The following is a 14116-nucleotide window of genomic DNA, read 5'->3' on the forward strand; positions in this document are numbered from 1 at the left end:
CTGAGATGTTCCGGCATCTGGAACAGGTTGAAAATGGACTGTATGTGGCATAGGGATAAGCAAAGAGACTTTATTCTGCATTAAAAAGTAAATTAAATTTAGCGAGATCTATTTTCCAGAAAGTAAAACCCTCTAGCTCTCTCCACAGAAAATCAGAGTTCATCAACTTAAGAAAAAAAAAGTAGCAAACAGAATTCAGCCAGGAAAAAATAATCCCAAAGCTAAATCAGGTTCCAAAACCAAGTCTTTTTCTTATTTCATAGATTACAACTAAATAAACACGGGGACAGTCAGCGTCGATACATTTCTGTTCAGACATTGCAGTAGTTGCTGGACACTTATGACTGTGCGATGTCAGAAACAATCAGTCGGTAAAACAAACATGTGCCTAAAATATAATGAATGTGCACATGAATGCCAATTACTAACCAAGACTATCCTCAAGTCTTCTACATTTTCTAATCGAGATAATTATTTTGCAGTTGACAGCAGCTACCGTTGGAAAGCCCCCCATACATTTTAGATAGTTGTCGAATAAACAATGGTTCAGCCAACTGTTCGGTCAGCAGCTATCCCCCCAACTCCTCCATACACAGGAACACTCGGCCGTGTGCTCCTGTGTTCTCCATGAGAGCCAGTGCCAGACATCTCTGGTGGTAGTTTACCTCTTAGGCCACGGCCCCACTATCAGTATTTGGTCAGTGTTTTTTTCTCAGAAGTGGGAGCCAAAACCAGGTGAGGAACAATCAGAGAAAAGATATAATAGAAACAAGTCACCAATTCTGCATTTATCACCCACTCCTGGTTTTGGTTCCCACTCCTGAGAAAAAGTACTGATCAAATACTGATAGTGGGGCTGTGGCCTTAGAGAAGAAAAGGATCAGCAGTCTGAGATCAAACATGGCGGATACTTGTCCCTCTCAAAAATAATCTGTTGGGGGAGAGTAGGGGGCCCCCATACACATTAGACTGTCCACCAAATGCTTTGATATTGGCAGATTTAGCTATCATAAATGTCTGATAAATATCAGTCTAACTTCGAGAAGTGGGCTTCACCTTGAGCTGCCATGAAGTGAGAGGTGGTCACTCATGCGAGTGGTCACTCATGTGCTGCCGGGCATACTAGTTATGGGACTAGTGAAAACTGCCAAACACGCATACTTTGTTATTTTTGGAGCTTCTATAGAAAGCACTTCAGAGTGCCACACATGGGCGGCATCTCTGCTATCAGGGGAACGAGATGAGGCCCTGTTCATGAGATAGGTTTGTGTTTAAGAGGAGGATATGCCGTAAAAAGGGATGAGTGGACCCGTGGAAGTTCGGGTTCTGTTACCCGACCAGAACTTTAGTCCAAAGTTTGGATCTGGAAAAAATCTCTCTCTGCAACGGACTTCCAGGAAAAGTTCGGTACGAACCCTGTTTAAGTTCGGGTTCGATCATCTCTAGCGATAAATGTTCAAAATGAAAATACTGCTATAAAAGCAGAAGTGTGCAGAATTCTGAAAAGACTCTGGCCCCGATTCACTAAGTCTGGCGTTTCATATGCATACATAATAAAGGGTATGCAGGAATAAAATGCGCCAAATTCATTAAGAGATTCGTCTCCGTTCGCCTTGCAAGAAATGTTATTCCAGCCAGGGACTGGAGTAACATTTCTGACGTAAGTAACGCTTTTCATGAATTTGATGGATGGGCGTAGCACCGCCCCGCCGTAGCCCCTCCCCAGCTCCAACCATTTTGGTGGAGCTGGCCGAAACTGGCATGAAAATGCCAAAATGTTGTGACTTTTCAAAGTGTTTCACGGCAGTTTTCTGGTGTAAACACTCTGATTATTCTCTGTCTTATATATTACTAATAATGTTAGCAGTTGTAGTGGCGAATTTTTCTTAAAAAAGCACTCCCATTACCTTTTTTTTTCACTAAATCTGTGTATGTGTGCATGTAATGTAGTGTGTGTTAATATACTCACCTACCGCCGCCTTCTCCAGTATCCAGCGCTGTTCCGCTCTTCTTCTGAGTGACGTCACCGCTCTTCAGACTCTCTGTATGAGCCTCTTATTACATAATATACCTTGTTTTTACTTCTTTATTATCTGTGCCTTTCTCTCCAACCTCTATTACACTGTGTTCCAAATTATTATGCAAATAATATTTTCTCAGATTTTCCCAAATTACCTATATGAATTGCAGTCATTGTAATTTTCCAGTCAAATAACTATTAGAGTACAATTGAAAGGTTTTTGTACAAACTGCCTATGATAACAGTATATTTTTAAAAAAAATAAAAAACTCAACTGCACTCAAAATGCATGTTCCAAATTATTATGCACAGCAGAGTTTTCAACCTTTTCATTTTAATAAAGAACAAAAAAATGGTCATTTTTGAAATTATAAGCATTAGCAGGTTATTACACACTGAAATCAAACAGTTTGCAACTCAAAACTTTATTCTAGGTGATGTTACATTTGCACATAGGACCGCTTGTTCGAAAGGAGCTTCTGAACTCTCTCGTCCATTGAATTTGTCAGGTTTTGGATGGTTTCTGCTTCAATTGTTTTGCATGAGGACAGAATACCCTCCCAGAGCTGTTGCTTAGATGTGAACTGCCTCCCGCCATCATAGACACTCCTTTTGATGATGCTCCAGAGGTTCTCAATGGGGTAGAGGTCAGGGGAGCATGGGGGCCACACCATAAGTTTGTCCCCTTTTATGCCCATAGCAGCCAGAGATGCAGATGTGTTATGTGCAGCATGAGACGGGGCATTATCATGCATGAAATGATCTCGATGGTCCAGATGGATGGAGTGGAGGATGGCTGGTTGATGGACACCCCATGCAAACACGGCTACGGCGCTAACAAGGAGGAGGTGGAGTAATGTTTTGGGCTGGAATCATGGAGAGAGAGATTGTCGGCCCTTTTAGGATCCCTGAAGGGGTAAAGATGAACTCCATAATGTATGTTGAGTTTCTCAAACAGAACTTCCTTACATGGTTCAAGAAGAAGAACCGTGCATTCCACAGCAAGATCATTTTCATGCATGATAATGCACCGTCTCATGCTGCACATAACACATCTGCATCTCTGGCTGCTATGGGCATAAAAGGGGACAAACTTATGGTGTGGCACCCATGCTCCCCTTACCTCAACCCCATTGAGAACCTCTGGAGCATCATCAAAAGGAGTGTCTATGATGGCAGTGGTGGGGGCAGGGTTATACAGAAATCAACAATATGGAAGACTACATGGCAGCAAGTTTACTAGTCCTCTAGTGATAATCTCCTGCTGATAAAACAGTTATTCTTTTAAAACTACACAGTAAGTGACACATCACTGGAATCAGGGTCTCTGTCCCTAAATTATGCTGCTCTCAAATTAGGTAGGAAAAATCTAGTGACAGATCCCCTTTAACAGATCTATAGACTTTCCTTTTCGTGTTTGATCCGACACTCGGATCATCATTGTACATGTCTCAGACCACTCAGTCTGCAAAAAAACACCGAAATGCATGTGAAAAGACAAATATAATTGGTACACTAAAAACTAACATGTGAATGAGCAATTATTTCATGGGACTGAAAATTAGTTCATAGATAATAATTACATCTTTGGGATCTGTGTCTCTCCAACTTTTTACACTTTATATTTTCCTTTTTCGTGGTTGCACATTCTCTATAACAATGCAGCGATTAAAAATATTCCTTGAAAAATATTCTTTAATAAATGTTTTTGTCATCACAAAAACCGTTCCGGTTAAACAATAAAAGCAGTGATGGGCTCTTTAAGGTAATTGGCCTGACTAATGAATATGGAAGTGATCCACTTTGAAAACTAGGAAATGTTATTATTCATTACAGAAATTTGTGGAAGAAAGTACTGCTGGAATTTGAGCACAATGAACAGTACTGGTATATAAAAGTTATTATGTCTAGATATGTGTCTACCAGCTGTTTTATGTTAAATCTGTTTTGTAAATGCTCAGAACATTGAACCATTAAATTAGACTGTTTTGGTGAAAGACTGGAAAAAAAAAGAAAAAAATTTGGAAGAGGCTATTTTTTTTTCCCTTTAGACACGTGTTAGGGTGAAAGGGTATGTAAAGAACACTGAGATTCCATTTAATTAGTAGGCTTGGTGAACCTTAATGTGAAAAACACTTCAATCTAAGACTGTGAATTTGAGGAACTGCAAAGACTGACACAGAGAACCGCTACAAAAATTGGAGACAAAGCCTCGAAGTACCGGAATATCTAGGAAACCAAAGCAGGTGAAAACTGGAAATTCTGCTACATTCTAAGGTTTAACAACATCAAATCCTTCGTATAAAAGGCAGAGGACCAGTATTTTCATACTGAAGATGCAATAAATACAATAATACTGGAAAAAAGAAACCTTTTACCTTTCTAATTTCTATTATAAAGAAGATCTGCTATTTACTGATCAGATGTGAGTTATGAGAGGGGTCACATGAAGCGCCAAGGCTCAATGCAGGACCCATTACAGGACTCCCAAATTACATGTCACCTATGGGTGTCCACTTATGGGACCTTCTGGGCCCCATCAGGTTCAGTGGCACAGGTGCAGTTGCAAACTCGGCGTGTCCTTTGGTTACAACCCCGTGCGTCCATACATTATTTTATAAACCGTTTCATAATGTATAAAGGGGTTCTACAGACATAGAAAAAAAATTAAGGAAGAAAATTTCATTTTAAAAAGTTCCTAAATGCCTTTAATTAGCAAATCACTCTTGTCTAGGAAAGTAATCACTGTAGTACAGCAAATGATAGAAACCTGTCCTAGATTGTTTATCGATGAAGAAAGCAACTTGGGAGTTACACCAACAGAGTAGCTTGCTTAGCCACGCTGATTCCGTAACCCCCATTGATTTCTATGGGCGTCACGCTAAACTCAGCTGCTTTCGGAAACCTCACCTCCTACTAAAGAGACGGTGGCTGCAGATAGAAAAAATGTTTATGTAATGATTCCACCCCTCAGTGCTGAGCTGTCTGTGCAGTGATTGACAGCTCAGCCATCCAATCTGACACTGGGAGGTGCTGAGCTCTCGTCAGGTGCTCCCGATTCCCTTGATTACTCAGCTATTTAACTGAGCTGGCAGTCCCAGATAGCTGTCAGCCATAGTTTCAGCTAAGTGTGGCTAGTTTACTCTGTGCCTTGTATTTTGTTTGTTGATGTATCACTGCGTGACCTTGGACCTGGTTCTCACCATCCATCTGTAACCCCTTTGCTCTGATCCGCTTTCCTCCTGGTATTTTGACTTCGGACCGTTACCTGACTACGACTTTGGCTCTTCCCTCTGTTTATGACGTATCCTCCTGACTTTTGACTTCGGACTTCTCAACTATAATGACCCACAGCTAGTCCGTGAAAAGTGACTCAGCATCACAATTTATCATTTTACTCCACAAAGGAATCAAAGTGAAGTATTGGAAAAAAAAATGGGGGCCCAAGCCAAATAATTTATAAATTTAAGCAGAATTCCGGATCAGAAAATGGCATGAGGAAAAAATGTGACATTCACCTAATGCAAAAAAAGGAGAAAGCTGAAGTCTGATTGGTTGCTGTCAGCCAAAAGTTCAAGTTTTCATTTTGATAGTTGTGATACATGAAATGTATAATTTTGGATGAAATATTATACAGTAGTGCTGTTGAACTTAATATTGTGAAGCAGACTATTTAGACAGATCAGTTCAAAGATAAGGATAAGCAATGGATCGGCCCAGTGTTAAATATCAGAAAATAAAAATTTAGGTTAGTGCTCATTCAGACGTCAGTTTTTTGTGTATGAGTGATATCCATGTTTCTCATAGATAGCACTCGCACCTGTGCTAGTCTATAAGGCCATTCACCCGCCCGATTTTTCCCTTGGACCGAGTGATCCATGGAAAATATTGGAGACATGTCCAATTTTGATGGGAGGGTCGGATCAAAATTGGCAATGCAAGTCAATGGGTCTGTAAAAAAAATCAGATTGCACTCAAATGACATCTGAGTTTTGTCTAATTTTCACAGACTCTCAGAATGGAGAAGGGAGACATTTTTTTTTAAATTTCTCCACAGATGAGAAAATCGGATGACATTCGTACCACACTCTGATCAAACGCTAATCAGTCTGATCCGAATAATCGGTACGATTTTCTCATAAGCAAAAAAATCAGATCTTTGAATGAGCCCTTACAGTGAACGCAGCCGTTGAAATGTCTGTAATTTTTCGCAGCCCTGACGGTCCGTGCCAAATCAAAGAGACATGTCCAACATTGATCCGAGTGCCAGGTCAAAACCGGCAATGGAAGCCTATGGATCTGTGAAAAAAATCAGATGGCATTTGAATATCATCCGTTGTTCACTGACTGAAAACTAGAAAAAGATAAAGAAAGTTTTTTTTGTTCGTTTGTTTCTCTAGAAAAACTACTGAAACTTAGCCCAGGATCTGATGGTAAAAACTTGATACATTGACCAAACTTTGATTAAACTCTGATAAAAAAAAAACACTGATGAAACTGAAAAAAATCACTGACGTCTGAATGAGTCCGCACACAGTAATTTTTAATCCCTCCAACATATTTTGTGCCCACATGACGAGTGCCAACGTGGCATGGGAAAGGTAAAGTAAAAGAGATGGCAGTGCCCGCTTTAGTTTTACTAATGAGTGCCGGTAATACTATAAAAGTAAATCTAAAATGATAAAATGTAGCATCTCTCCACATTATTCAACGCACAAAGGGAGAATAACACAAGAAGTATAGATTTGGCATCAGCGGGAAATCTTGGCAGTTGGCAACAATGTGGCATTTTTAATGAATCTATTAACGTGCATATATTTCACATGTGTTATGCGGTCAATCAGCTTAATTGGTTTTATCAAAATTACCATTTTTTGTTCATTTCTATTTTAGATTTTATGTCAGTCCTAATGTCTAATTTTATATATAATAAGCTGGATACACAGCAATAAAGAAATAAAAGGATCCATATTGTTTTATGTATTGGAAATTATGTGACTTTTCAGCAATAATGCCGCCAGCTTTTTTCAATTTACATATGACAATAAAAGATTTTCTTCCCTTTGTAATTTTAGGCAATGGAATTGGAAAACAGAAGATCTAAATGTAATGTAGAATGGTCTTAAAGGGAATTTGTCAGTAGGATCAACCCTCCTAAGCCGTCCATATGGACATACAGGTCATAGGAAGCTGAATAAAATGATACTTTGATATCTGCGATCCGATGTCTCATTCCAGGGAAATCCACGTTTTTCACAGTGGCGAAAATAAGTATTTGATACACTGCCGATTTTGCAAGTTTTCCCACCTACAAAGAATGGAGAGGTCTGTAATTTTTTATCTTAGGTACACTTCATCTGTGAGAGATAGAATGTAAAAAAAAATCACATTGTATGATTTTTAAATAATAAAATTGCATTTTTTGCATGAAATAAATATTTTATCACCTACCAACCAGCAAGAATTCTGGGTCTCACAGACCTGTTAGTTTTAGCCCTTCTACTCTGCAATCATTACCTGTATTAATTGTACCTCTTTGAACTCGTTAACTGTATAAAAGACAACTGTCCACACACTCCAACCTCTCCACCATGGCCAGGACCAAAGAGCTGTCTAAGGACACCGGGGACAAAATTGTAGACCTGCACAAGGCTGGGATGGGCTACAGGACAATAGGCAAGCAGCTTGGTGGGAAGGCAACAACTGTTGGCACAATTATTAGAAAATGGAAGAAACACAAGATGACTGTTAATCTTCCTCGATCTCGGGCTCCATGCAAGATCTCGCCTTGTGGGGTAAGGATGATTCTGAGAAAGGTCAGGAATCAGCCCAGAACTACATGGGAGGACCTGGTCAATGACCTGAAGAAAACTGGGACCACAGTCTCAAACATTACCGCTAGTAACACACTACGCTGTCATGGACTAAAATCCTGCAGGGCACGCAAGGTCCCCCCCTGCTCACACCAGCACATGTCCAGGCCGATTGAAGTTTGCCAATGACCATCTGGATTATCCAGAGAAGGCATGGAAGAAGGTTATGTGGTCAGAGGAGACCGAAATAGAACTTTTTGGTATCAACTCCACTCGTCATGTTTGGAGGAAGAAGGACGAGTACAACCCCAAAAACACTGTCCCAACCGTGAAGCATGGTGGGGTAAACATCATACTTTGAATGTTCTTTTCTGCAAAAGGAACAGGACAACTGCACCGTATTGAAGGGAGGATGGATGCGGTCATGTATCCTGAGATTTTGGCCAACAACCTCTTTCACACACTAAGAGCATTGAATATGGGTCATGGCTGGGTCTGCCAGCATGACAATGAACCGAAACACAAAGCCAGCGAAACTAAGGAGTGGCTCCGTAAGAAGAATTTCAAGGTCTTGGAACGGCCTAGCCAGTCTCCAGACCTGAACCCAATAGAAAATCTCTGGAGGGAGCTGAAACTCTACGTTGCCCAGCGTCAGCCCCGAAACCTGGAGAAGACCTGTATGGATGAGTGGGCTAAAATCCCTGCTGCAGTGTGTGCAAACTTAGGAAACAAAGTTTTCTGTATCAAATAAAAGTTCTCTTTTTCAATTGTATTAAATACTTATTTCATGGTATAAAATGCTAATTAATTATCTAAAAATCATACAATGTGATTTTCTGGATTTTTTTAAAGATTCTGTCTCTCACAGTTGAATTGTACCTAAGATAAAAATTACAGACCTCTCCATTCTTTGTAGGTGGGAAAACTTGCAAAATTGGCAGTGTATCAAATACTTATTTTCCCCACGGGAGATCTCACTGAGAATTTGCCTCTAGAGCTTATGTTAAGTAAAAGGGGGCAATACCAGTGTGAGACATGTAATGACTGACAGTCTGCTCTCCTGATCTACATGTCTCACACTGGTATTGCTTCCTTTCCTTTACAATAAGGTCTGGAGTCAGATTCACAGGTGTTATGCGGTTTGCAGAGGGACCCAGCAAGACTGGCGCCAAACCAGCAAAGGCTAAGCAACAGACGCACTTGGCACAAGCTTCCCAAGGCGAGCCCTTGAGGGCCAGGAATACTCTTCACCCACCTCCCAGTAAATGGAAGGGGGACTTTGGCAGAGCCCTTCCCAGGCCCACTGTCCCTGGACAGCTGGCGTCTGGTGATGCGGCTGGTGTCTAGTGAAGAACCAGGTGAGTACCTCTGCAAGAACCACAGGAAGTGAAACCAGAAGAGAAAATGATAAAACCCTGAAAAGATAGCAACACTAATGCTAGCACTACTCACCTCCACATAGGAACTGCAATAAACAGCAAAGGACTGAGCAGGGAGCAGGATTAAATAGCCTGCCTAATGATCAGGTGTTGAATACCTCTCAATCATCCCCAGGCAGCCACTCCCTGCTAGTTTGAACAACAGAATGGACAACATTCCACCACTGCATAGTGTCAGACACAGCAGCGTCCTGCGTTGCCTGGCAACCGCAGAAATCAGGGAGACACATGGCGTCCCGCGTCCCCAGACATCCTACAACACCAGAACGCAATGTTCCATAATATTGGGACAGTCTCCGTGCACGCGTAGTAGCTCAGCCTCCAGGGTCAGGCCAATGGCGGTGCCTACGACCGTAGTAGTGTAGCACCGGACCTGCTCCATTCCCAGGTGGGAGCACAGAACCACGATTCCTAAAATCAGGGAGATTTATGTCCAGCCTAAAGATCTTTATAGCTCATTTACATATAAGAAAAACATGGATTTCTCAGGAATAAGACATCAGATCACAAATATCAAGGTATCATTTTACATTTTATTCAACTTTCTATGACCTGTACTGTATGCCCAGAAGGCTTAGGAGGGTTGATCCTACTGACAGATTCCTTTTACCACATATATAGAGTTATATATATGTAATGTGTCCTAAAAGGACACCATAAATAAAAGCTGAGCACATTTAGCAAACAATCTAAGATTACAACTGGCCATGATCCGAATTGCAAACTGAGAATCCATTCCTACAAGCCCTATATTGGTCTCCAGAGGATGCAGATCGCAGGATATGTTTAAGAACTACTCAACTAACAAGTCCCCAAAATAGCGAGTTCTGATAATAACACGCAGGGCTGATAGAGACGTCTGAGTGATGTCCATGAAAAAAACGGACCGCACTCGGACCAATGTTATTCAATGGGGCAGTGCAGATGAACTTTTTTTTCAGTGAACGAAGCTTCATGTGAAAAAAAAAAATTGCTGCGTGCACTAGTTTCTTCGGATGAGATTCGACCATACAAGTCTATGGATGCATAAAAAAAAATCAGATGCCGTATGGAGCCACAGTATAGCATTTCATTTTTACAGGTACATTGCTATTCTGAAACATAGGAGAATGTAAATTACAAGTGAGAAAAAAATTGTTCCACTTCTGGATAAAAGTCTGAAAAATATTTTATACACTCATGTGAACCTACACTCAAAGGGGTTGGCACTTAGAAGCTACTGGAAAGCCGCTGCACATGGGTGACACACGCCGTCCTTCAGCAGCCCTCTTCTTCCAGAGAGTCTGCATTTAGGAAGAGGGTTGAGCAGATAGGACCAAACCATTTAAAGCACCACTCCAGAATTTTTGTTTTTTTCAGAGCTGGAGTGGCGCTTTAAATGTAAGCCCCATGCCCCCGGTGATATACCCACCCTCCAGCGTCTTCACCGTTTTTCGGCACTGCTCTGGCCCCGCGACGAACCTACGACACAAGCTCTCAATGCAAGTCTATGTGAGCCAGAACAAAGATCTCATAGACTTGTATTGAAAAATGACCTCCATCGCGCTGCATGAAACACTGGAACTGCTGACAGATCGCTTTACGCTTGAGACCGACGGGAACAACGCTGGAAAACAAGGGCGGTGGCGGCAGGTGAGTATGAGACAGGGGAATTACATTTAAAGCACCACTCCAGCAGTGCAATAAAAAAAAAACGCTGGAGTGGTGCTTTAAGGGTGGTTTCACACACCACGATTTTTTGTTGCAAAAATACTGCTGTTAACTACATTACCATCAGTGACTTTTTTTATACAAGCCCAAAACAAATCAATCAGTTATCTACAATCTACCAATTATCTACAAATACAATTAGAATAAAATGTTAACCTTTAAATTCAACTATATTTAAAACCGATTTATAAAAAATAATTATAAATTATTAAATAATAATAAGATTATTAGATACCTAAGTATCTAATAATATTTTGATTATTAGATATTAGATATCTAGGTACAGTATCTATAGCTAATCTAGATTACATTTACATATGTTTTATCTTTCTATACACAACACATATAAATATGTGATAAAAAAATAATGTGTGTGTGTGATTCTTTACTAGTTTGTATAAAATCACCCATAAAAAATGATTTTCCACAGACCTTTGGGAAATCTGAGTACCAGAGCAGTGTATGGCCGTAGGACATGGCGCAGAGACTTGTCATTTATACCCACCTTTGCGTTCTCGATGCAGGGACAGATGGCCCACGCTGCACTTGCCTGTACATCTGGATGAGGATTTTTAAGCAACGACCACAGCAAACGAACTCCGTCTAATCGGTCAATTACCCTGTCGTGCAGCCAGGCAGTGAAGAAATAAACATCAATTATAGCAGCAGAAATATAAGATCCCGACTGTGAAGAATCGTATTTGACCAAGAAATGAGAGTAAAATCATTCTAGACTCTTGTGAATGTAACATGTCATTCCACATAATGTTGCATTTTTTCGGATAGAACTATTCTCCATTGCTTCTAAACAAGTTTTGTATTTTGTTTTTTTTTCTGAGCTGGAATCCAAATACAGTCAAGTGTAAGAATCTAGACTCCTAAACAAATATTTATTGCAGAACCTCATTACTTAAGGAGGATGTGTGTGTTTTTGAAATAACCTTTTTTTACGCAGCTTCCTATTCTGCACCGTAGACTGTCCGTGAAAGGAAAAGCATCTGTAATCCTGATACAGGTTTATACTTCTATACCACAGTGCATCCTTTGTTGGGAACGTATAAAGTTTAACTTGTTTTCCATGTGCGGCCAACTAAACATGACCGGCATTAAATCCCGCTGTCTAATTACTTAAACACACTCTAATCAAACTATCTTTATGACGAGCTGAAGAATGAATTATCATCAGAATCATCACGGCACCATCTGTCCAGTGTTTATACATCAATCAGAAGGAGAATCATAACTTTACATCAGGGTCCGTAGAGGACGTTAAACCGCGCCGCAGGCCAGACTAAACCGAATATCTCCTTACAATCCTATCTTTGTATGGAGACAATGTAAACCTAAATCTTGTGTAAAGATAGAAATACATCAACTTCCAAAGTACGAGACGATGTTATTATCTCCTGAGAACACGGAACTAAGTTCTGCAAAAACATATCATAGTGACACGAAGATGTCCATGTGCTTTACATCCAGGGTAAACTCAATGTTTAAAGCCCTCTACCAGATTTATTATGTGATTAAATAGATTATTATTTACATTCCTAATCTATACTAATTTGTAGAGGTTGATACTATCCCTACTTTTCTCTTTTGGCATAAGTAAGTACTGGTATTATATTCAATAAAAATAAAATGATACAAAATAAAAGAAATAAAATAATTCTAGAAAAAATAAATAATATAAATGATGCAAACTATTATTAATTATTTAAACAACATTACATTTAAATTATTGGTATTATATTCAATAAAAAAAATGATCTAAAATAATCATCTAAACATTTAAATAAATAATATAAAAACGCAAATTATAATTAATTATAATTGTTATTTAAATCATATTAAATTCAAACAACTGATATTCTATTCAATAAAAAGTAAAATAAAGAAATAAAATAATTCTAGAAATAAATAATATAAATTATGCAAAAGATAACTAATTCGAATTACCGTATTATTTAAATACTATTACCGTACATTTAAACAATTGGTATTATATTCAACAAAAATAAAATGATACAAAATAAAGAAATGCAATAATTATATATATATAAAAAAAATAATATAAATTATGCAAATTATAATTAATTCTAATTATTATTTAAATAATATCATATTTAAACAACTGGTATTCTATTCAATAAAAACAAAATTATACAAAATAAAGAAAGAAAATAATTATCTAACAAATAAATAAATAATATAAATTATGCAAAATATAATTAATTCTAATTATTATTCAAATAATATTACACTTAAACAATGTTATATTAAAAAAAAATGATAAAAAAAAAATATACAAAAATAAGTTATATAAATTATGCAAATATAATTCATTATAATTATTATATAAATGATATTACATTTAAAAAATATGTTTATTATATTATAATTGTATAATTATTTAAAATATAATAAAATAATAAATAAATAGAAAGGTTTAAATGTAACATGCAAAGATGGAGGTGGGCAAATAAAGTCTGATGTAGCATGTATTGGAATATAATATATTTTGTTTTTTTTCTATTGCTCGTGTAAGGCTGTGTGCCCACGATGCGTTTTTTAAGCGTTTCCGCAGCGGCAAAAACGCTGCAGAAACGCTTAAAAAACGCATGGTAGAAGGCCTGCCATGTTTCCCAATGATAATCCGCCTGTGCACATGCTGCGGAAATTTCCGCTGCGGATTATCATTGCGGAAAAAAACACAGCACTAACAATTATTTTGCAGAAGCGCTGCGTTTTCGCCTCCATTGACTTGCATTGAAACGCATGGATTACACATCACTGGATCTGTACATGCAGAATCCAAGCGTTTCAATATGCGGATGATACCCGGGTCTGGAGAAGAGGAGACTCTCCTCCGGACCCGGGTACCATAGAATCTGTGAAAAAAAGAATAAAATGAAACATAAATATTATATTTACCTTCTGATGGCCCCCGGTCTCCTTGTCTTCACTTGCCGGCAGCTCGCGGTGGACTGAAGGACCTGCGCTGACGTCATAGTCATGTGACGGCAGGTCCTTCAGTGTAGTGTACCGCGAGCTGTCGGCAAGCCAGAACGGAGTGAAGCAAGATTGCGGGGGCCATCAGAAAGTAAGTATAGATTTATTTATTTATTTTTACCATT

At 38.9% G+C, this 14116-nt stretch overlaps 1 protein-coding gene across 1 annotated transcript in view; it reads right to left on the bottom strand.

Annotated features, from left to right (window-relative positions):
• Window positions 1-14116, bottom strand: part of ODAD2 (outer dynein arm docking complex subunit 2) — a 195767-nt gene that overhangs the window by 60384 nt on the left and 121267 nt on the right. The window contains exon 17 of the mRNA XM_073677585.1: window positions 11488-11602. Within this exon, the coding sequence (XP_073533686.1) occupies window positions 11488-11602 (115 nt within the window). The remainder of the gene's footprint in view (window positions 1-11487; window positions 11603-14116) is intronic.

The sequence above is a fragment of the Phyllobates terribilis genome, unplaced genomic scaffold (genome assembly GCF_046119375.1).
Source record: "Phyllobates terribilis strain yellow unplaced genomic scaffold, ASM4611937v1 Scaffold_4__5_contigs__length_816908805, whole genome shotgun sequence".
Lineage (NCBI taxonomy): Eukaryota > Metazoa > Chordata > Amphibia > Anura > Dendrobatidae > Phyllobates > Phyllobates terribilis.